An 8,458-nucleotide genomic window follows, 5' to 3' on the forward strand; every position below is an offset into this window, starting at 1 on the left:
AGAAATCCAATTGATTTTTCCAATACAGCCGATACATATTTTCCATAAATATTCAGTATTGCATCATAAATTTGATATTCAGACTAAAAGGTCTTCACTAAAAATTCCTAAATCACTGAATACACTCGATATATTATACACAATATGATATCAAAGAAAAAAACACCTTCCATTTTGATATTTTAGTGAATAAACAAATGATAAGCTATAACAAAAATAATACTTAAGGAAGTATACAAATTCATTTGTTCTGTGACCAAGACGTAGATACTCAACTTTGATTAATTTTCAAATCTCATGATGTATCATCATTCATTGTCGTAATTGCAAGACTCAATCCAGTGGATATCTACAGTAAAAGAGTATTATTCGCCACGAAAAGAGAAATAAACAGAAAAATTACAGATTATGTGATTTGTATGGAATGTGCTGTTCTGTTTCATTTAATAGTCACCTTTGGCCTTTACAATTTGTCTTCTCCTGATCAACAAGAATGCCACCACAAAAACTTGCAAGATGGCAACAACTCCCACAAATATCAAGCCAATTTTCTTCCCCTCGTTAAGTTTCTTCGTCTTCGCGGGTGTCAAATTTTTAAGTGAATCCTGGTGATTGTGATCCCCATGCTTCGAGGTTGCATTCTTTGGAGGAGGGGGCCGGAGGCCTTTCTTTGTAGGGGGCAGAGGTGGGTGTGTAGAAGGTTGGGGAAGCCACAGGGAATCAGATGGAGGTAGTGGAGAAGGCAAGAACGTAGATGGTGGAGGCGGAGTGCGTGGAGTTTGTAGGGAAACGAGCGGTTGCGATGGAGGTGGAGGGTGGAAAACGTGTGGCAGAGGAGGCTTCACATTTGTTGAGACTCCACAATGAGTGGAAAGAAACCAACGAAAAACCCAGAACTAGCAATCAGCAAAGTGAAAAATGGCAAATCCATATATTCATACCAATCGACAGGTCATGCAAAATCTGTTTCTTTAAATCCTCCCCACGCCTGGGTTGTTTTCAAACCCTTAAAAGTCTTCTACTGTTCAAGAATATCAAATCTTTATCCATGTGCATTTTTTTTCAAATAAACTTGCTTGAAATTTGAAATTATTCTCTGGAACTGGCGATCACGGCTTCCTGGCGAAGATCTTGGTTCCCCCAGAATCGAACCCAAGGTTGATTTTCTTTTTGTGGAAAAGGAAGGGATTTTACAAGAACTGTCCCAAGATTATCCTAGAAACTAGGATTTAGTCAATAACTGATTCAATATTCTTGATCAGTGATAGAAATACTGAAGTAAACTAAATATAATGGATACTGAATGCGATTTTTTCCCCAAAATTCTCTTCTTCAAGAATGTAAGGAGAGAGATGGCCGACAACGATTGGTCCTCTGAGCACTTGGATTTGTTTTATGAGTTGTGCTGGGTGCAAAGCAATCACACATACACCCCTGAAGGGAACACAAATATAATCTTCATGTAGAAACTCCTCACATTGTGAGAGGGGGCTGTACATAAAGTTGTGTACCAACGGTGTACAATAGGTTTAATTGTTGTTTTATTTATCGACCGCGCTACTTGTACTTGCTGCCTTACACGTCAGTTTACACGGTGATGTGTTGCGTTTTAACGAAACCAGGTCAAAACTTAAATCATTAATTTGGGTCAAAAACTTCAACCGGCCCACTTATTGAACAAACCCATTCATCATTTTCACTCGCACCATTATCCCCAAATCAAAGAGAACCCTTGGAGGCGAAAATTGGTTCGAAGTCCAGAACTCCATCTCAGCCGAAGTAAGAAGCCAGCGATTAATTTATCAATCGTCTCCATGTTTGGGTTTTCCAGCCTAGGTTAAGCTCACGGTTGCCTTTTTTTTTTTTTTTTTAGCCGTAAGACGGGAGCGCCACTATTTGCAAATCGACTGTCTCTAAAACCATCCATCACCTCCGACGAAATCAAGCAGCACACATTATGTAAGCATGATATATTTGACATCCATTTTCCTCGATTTTACTGTTTTCGAATAATAAAATAGTTCAAAGATTTTACAGCAGTCTATGCTTGCAAATTGAAAAGAAATTGAAAAGAATTGAAAAAGGGACAAAAGTTGCGACCCATTTCGACACAATTTATATGTATGTATTTCAAATTTCGACCAACCGAATTGGACGAAGGATAAATTATCAGTGTGTGTATTTAATTTGTTCTTACACCCGAACTGGAAGAAGAAATTTTTTTCGGTGTGTGTGTGTGTTTAATTTTTTCTTCAACCCAAATTGGAATTGTAAAGATTTGAAGTTTATGTGCATTTCTTCTAGTATTATTTACAGAGATTGTGTTCATACCCAACCAAGAAGATTAGCAGTTCATGTACTATTTACAGAGATTGTGTTCATACCCATTGGCACTTATATTTTGGATGTATAATGTTTTCGTTAAGGAAATCTAATGTTGTCTGCTTTGCAATAAAAAAGTTGTCTCTTAGTAGGTGATTTTGCCAACTTAGAACATGTATGTTAGTTTAATTGATTAAGACAAATGCTAGGGACTTGAGTTTTTGCACTAGTGATTTTTTTTGTTCAGAAATGAATTTTCTTTGTTATGCTGATGAGCTGTTAACTCGTAGTTTATGTATAATTAGAAAATGTTAATTGCATGGGCTTTAGTTTTGGAATAACTGAATACTCTAGTGCTACATAGGGAGTACTATGTTAGAATACTGCGTTATACCTTAATGATGGACTCAAATCATTAAGTGAACAAATTTGGCAATGTTGGAAGTGTAATGTATCAGTGGTCATTTTAAGATTTCGAATTTGAGACCTATGTTGTGTGCATACCTTTATTGATCAGTAAACACCAACACATTTGCAGTTTTGTAATTTGACAATGTTTAGTGTATGTCACGCATTTATTGCTAATATGTTGATTGTTCATATGTTAGAATGACAGGAAAGAATTTCGGAATTTGCCACAATTGTAGAGAGAAGGGGCACTTGTTTGTGATTGCCCTAACAAACGGCGATGCCCCATGTGTAGACATGGCTTCGTGAAAAGGCAGACAAAGAACAAGGGAAGGTTGTTCAATTGCTGCAGTGTTCGCTGTAACTACTGGGAATGGGTCGAAGTAGGAGAATCAAGTGGTGAGTCTAGTACTATTACCATTAACTTGAACAACTCATCAGCACTTGAAGAAGTTTAACAAATAACTCACACGTTCCAATCCCTTTGCCACCTAGTGGAAGAACAAGACATTGAAATTTCTGTAAACGTGACAATACGCGAAGGCTACGGAAGTACGGAAGAGGATAAGAAAGGGAAGGGGCTGACATGACTAGGATTTGTGTTTTGTGTAATATATTGTTACTTGCACCTTTCAAAATTGAACAAGTCATTGTAACGAAAAAGTCATTGTATTCTATGGAATTGTCCAATTTGCACTGGGTTTGCAACATACTTTTTTTCTTGCTACTGCAAAGTTTTACTTTTCAATGCTGAGAATGCAAACTATTAAATGCTTGTAATTGGAGGGATAGTGCTAGTGCAAAGAGTTATTTTAATCCAGAATTCACAGAAACATCCCTGCATGCAATATTTTAATCCAGAACACATTCAATTAATAAGTGCATTATCTACTGCTTATTAATTTCAGCCCTAATTACAAGCATTTTTCCACAACCAAGGTTGTAAGAATATGAAAGCATGACATTCCATAAGATTAAAGCATCACATCAATTTCATGAACACTGCATTTTTTTATTTATTTAAAACACTTAAACATTGCACCAATAAGTTGAAGTTCATAAAACTCAATAATTTCGATCACTCATAACCTATTACATCGCTACATTCTCGGATCCAGTAGTTCTCTTCATCCAACATCAAAAACTTGCACCATGTTCATCAGGCACATTCGGATAGTAATACGGCATTGCGTTCCCTAGTGCCAAATGTACAAGTTAATACACAAACAAGAGAAAATAAGGTATTTGAACGACGCATGTTTAAGCATGTCAGTACCTTGACTATTCCATATAACACTTGTTGAAGCAGGAGGAATGACATTGGGCGACTGTATGTGTTCTGTAAGCTCGTGATAGTTCTCACCACCCTACATCAAACAAAAATGTAAAAGCACACGTGCTAATGAAAGTGTTTTACATTTAATTGTACCTACAAGTAAGAGTTGTGAATATGACATCGGTGGAGGCATGTAGTAGTAAGCTTGATGGTGCGACTGAATTATTGGTACACCGTCTCCCATTTGATCCGGGTGTGCCTTCGATCTCCTTCCCTTGGCCAAACTCGGGTTTGCCTGCAAAATAACAAATTAAATGGGGGTATTATTAATAGTATTACGCACTTTCGTACTACACAAAATGGTTGACACATACCTTTGTCTTAGTAGAGCTCGATTTCAAAGCGCTTTTCCTTTGCAGTTTCCTGGGTGCGCCTTTTCTCTTTGAGCATTTCGGATCTTGTATGATACCTTTACCAGAATGCTGTGATGCTTCACTCTTCGAAGCTATTCGCTCCGTGTACTGGGACATGGCATTACTTCCACAACTCGACCTCATCGTCCCAACTGATAGTTCTTTGCTTTCTATCCACTCCAGTATCGATTGGACTTCATTCTCATCATCTGCAATTACGTTCGCAAGCCTAGCAAATGATTGACACATCTTGTCATATCTCAACTGTGTCGAGGTGCTACTTAAACCATCATAATTAACTGCAACCCTTGTGTGAGCTCTGACGACGTCTCTCCTCCACCTCCGTAATACGTAGGTGTCAGGCAAGGACTTCACATTGTTACGGAGCAAGACAGTGATTGCATGTCTGCAAATTATTCCTCGAAACTCAAATAAGTGGCAGCTGCATACAACTTCACAATTCTCTTTCTGAAATGTGACATAGAACTTCTTCTTGTCAACCCAGTCGTCACGTAGGACTTCTTCCCATACTTCATATGTAGTCCCCAAGTAGCCCTCCGACGAAGAAACGAGGTCGCAGTAAACCTTCCCAACAAATTCCTCCTGTACTTCCCTAAATTTCGAGATCGTATAAACTAGCTGAAACTGCTTCTCCATCTCGTACTTCGTAGCACATGGTACCATTTGCGAGAAGGACTTGAAATCCACTTGAAACTCCTTCTCCACCTTATTCCTCAATGGCCTCTCATATTGTTGGACAAATTGCTTGAGCGATGTCTTCGAATGTACGTATCCATCGAAAAACGCATTCATGCTCTCACTGCACTGAGTCGTTGACATTCCAGCCCAAAATGTATTTTTCAAATAACAAGGTACCCAACGACCTCTGTTCGCATACAATCCAGATAACCAGTCATTATCATGCATGTTAAAGTTATTGATCATCGCTTCCCAACCCTCTTCGAACTCTTCACCGATTTGAGAATCATACACCAACACATGTATAGTAGAGAAAATCACACCCTTACCGACGTGGTATCCAAACTTCTCTGGGAACTTCTTCAATATATACCACAAACACCACCTATGCCGAGTGTTTGGAAGAACGATCTGAATTGCGTTTTGCATGGCCTTATCTTGATCGGTGATAATTCCCTTAGGAGCTTGACCATGCATGCACTGAAGCCAAATCCTGAACAACCACACAAATATTTCTGTATTTTCGTTGGACACCAAACCACAACCAAGTAGCGTTGATTGTCCGTGATGATTAAGCTCAACAAAAGGTGCAAACGGCATGTCGTACTTGTTAGTTAGGTACATCGTGTCAAATGTTACAACATCGCCGAACTCTTTATATGCTTGCCTATAATTATCAGCCCAAAAAATATTCTTCAAGCGCTACTCATCATCTAAATCCATAATAAAGTAAAAACCCAAACACCTTGCTTGCATTTTCGAAAAGTAGGCTTGTATTGCTGCAGCATCTCCGTCTCCAAGTCGTAATCGCCTAACTTGTTCAACATAGTTTCGAATATCCTTTTCTATGCAAGTCAAGTTCTCATACCAACCCGCTTCTACAACTACAGCGTTGTAACTTTTGTGCAGTGGAATCCCTGCTGTATCATTCACTTCAAGTCGTCATTTGACATGGGCACTCAACTCTCGGTTGCAATGGTACAACCTTGATTTCGAAGGACTTGTTTTGTGATTGAGATTGGCTGTGTTTATTTTTCATATTCCACATGCATCTACAGAAGCAGTAATTCTTGCTTTACAACCCATCTGAATGGTAACGTGTGGCTTCAAAGAACCAGTTGCATTACTATTTCTTTGTCCTTCGTGGCTACATGTGAACACAACATACCTCACAACTCCATAATCATCCTTTTGGGAATTCCTTTTTCTAACTGGGAAGCCTATGTTGTACGCATATCTTTTGTAATCATACATATCTTTTTCGTCGTTGAACTTCATACCAACCTTGGGCACTGTTGTACCATCTACTCCCACAATCCCATCATCCGCTCCATCAACTCCTAATATCTCATCATCTACTCTATCTACTCCTACTACTCTATTATCCACCAAGTTGACACTATCCACAATATACTCATTATCGGATTGCAACGAAATATGTTCATCTACCTCTTTCGAACTTTCATTCACTGCAATAAACAGGCAATTAAAGAATGTTAAAACTAATTCACATAACTATTTTTTTTCAGGGCAAATACATGTTCGAAAATAATACGAACACATTATGACTGATAAAATATTTACTAGCATAAACAGGAAAATATGAGGTGGAATACACATTAATAGCAAAAAAAGAAAATTTGGGATGAAATAAAACCACACCTTTCCTGCTCATCTCTTCCATTTATCAATTAGCCGTTAAATTTCGCTTACATTTATGAACTCTGAAGAGAGGAGAACTGTACAAGCCAGTTGCAGGGGAAACATCTTTTTGTGCATCATTAAAAAATTACTTTAGAAAATTACCTCATTTACTGAAATTAAGTGAGCTAAAATCCATATCAACAGCAGTAATCCCATCATAGCTTTTTCACATATCAAACAATTTTATTTGTAAAATTGAGAGAAGAAACAGATGCAAAACTATTAATTGATTGGTCCACATAACCTGGACGATATAGAAAATGTATTATGGACCCATATATATTCAATCACATCGAGAATTCATAATGATAATGAGCATCCATCAATTTAAAACAAAAATAGTAGTAGCATAATTATTGTATTAGGTACAAACAAAGCGTTTAGGACTAACAAAACCACACATTTCCTGCTCATCTCTTCCAATCCACAGTATCTTTTGGGCTGACGACGTAACTCACACGACGACGACGTCAATAGCTCCTTCTCAACCGAAGGAATATGGGATGGGTCGAAGACATCAAAATGATAGTAAGAGTAACTGTACGGGATGGGTCGAAGACGTTAAAATGATAGCTATTATTTACTCTTTTTTAGGATGAATTACTCTTTTTTACACCGTCGAATCTATGAAGACGGCGACAGCTTGAAGTCGGAACAACTCGTTACCTTTAAGCCGGAGACGACAGCTTCAAAAAGAGGCGGTAGGTTTCAAGAATCGCGGCCAGAGAAAGAGAAATCGTGAATTACCCGATCTTTTTTTATGAGTGGGTATTGTTGCCCGCCTCATTACTTTAAACCCTAAACCCAGCCCAACAATGAATATGGCAAGATTTGTTATTTTTTGAAGATCCAAAATATACTTCCATTCCATGTCATAGTGTCATCTAGCAGGTAAAGGCAAGGGTACAAACATCATTGTTCTTTATTTATTGTATAGAAATAAATGAAAAAGAAATGCATCTATACGGTGGCATAATCATGTTAAATGCAATAAGAATTGTTTTAATTGTTAAAGAGAAAAGTGTATCCTATTTATGAATGAAGAAATAAAAAATGATGATTGAAATAGTAAAATAACGGTCAAAAAATTAATTTTTTGGGGCGAAGAATTGCTACCGAATGGGGGGCCATACATTTTAAGTTTATTGTGGAAAATGTTCCTACATTTCATTTTTTCGCATTTTCGTCCCTTCTTTCTAGCTTTCTTTGCATTGAATGTCTTTTTCATCCATTTTGGATAATTTTACCCTCATATACAAATAAAACAAAAGGAAAAGAAAAAAATTGAGAACTAATTGCACACATGGTCCCAAATTTTCAAAAAATTACAAATTGCAACCAGCCGCCACTTTCTCATTGGCTTCGCCACAACCTGTGGTGCTTCTTGTCATCGTGGAACACTCAGCTCTAACATACTTCACCCCAGTATGGCCTGGTTCAATTGCACCTCAAAGGAAAGTCTCTCGTACCGGTACAATAACGTGCTTTGTTCATCTATGTAGTGGTTTCGAACTCAAATTCTAAGTTATTTGGTGTTGTTTTGGGCTTTTTCAGTTCAGTAGTTTGGATCTTTCTTTCATCCAGATTCATTGAAGCTTCGAGCGAGACTATTCATTGATTGTCAAAGGTAGATTTG

At 37.7% G+C, this 8,458-nt stretch overlaps 2 protein-coding genes across 2 annotated transcripts; both read right to left on the reverse strand.

Annotated features, from left to right (window-relative positions):
• Positions 1 to 443: 443 nt before the first annotated feature.
• Positions 444 to 3,381, reverse strand: LOC111365561 (proline-rich receptor-like protein kinase PERK2). The gene is made up of 2 exons (XM_022986118.1): positions 3,268 to 3,381; positions 444 to 896 (listed from the first exon to the last, which is right to left on the reverse strand). Exons 1-2 carry the CDS (start codon positions 3,379 to 3,381, stop codon positions 444 to 446), a joined length of 567 nt encoding a protein of 188 aa, XP_022841886.1.
• Positions 3,382 to 3,554: 173 nt separating this feature from the next.
• LOC111365562 (protein FAR-RED IMPAIRED RESPONSE 1-like) lies at positions 3,555 to 5,718 on the reverse strand. Its single transcript, XM_022986120.1, has 4 exons — positions 4,381 to 5,718; positions 4,164 to 4,301; positions 4,007 to 4,097; positions 3,555 to 3,568 (listed from the first exon to the last, which is right to left on the reverse strand). The coding sequence occupies exons 1-4, from the start codon at positions 5,716 to 5,718 to the stop codon at positions 3,555 to 3,557; spliced, it is 1,581 nt and encodes a 526-aa protein (XP_022841888.1).
• Between the last annotated feature and the right edge of the window lie 2,740 nt (positions 5,719 to 8,458).

The sequence above is a fragment of the Olea europaea genome, chromosome 17 (genome assembly GCF_002742605.1).
Source record: "Olea europaea var. sylvestris chromosome 17, O_europaea_v1, whole genome shotgun sequence".
NCBI lineage: Eukaryota > Viridiplantae > Streptophyta > Magnoliopsida > Lamiales > Oleaceae > Olea > Olea europaea.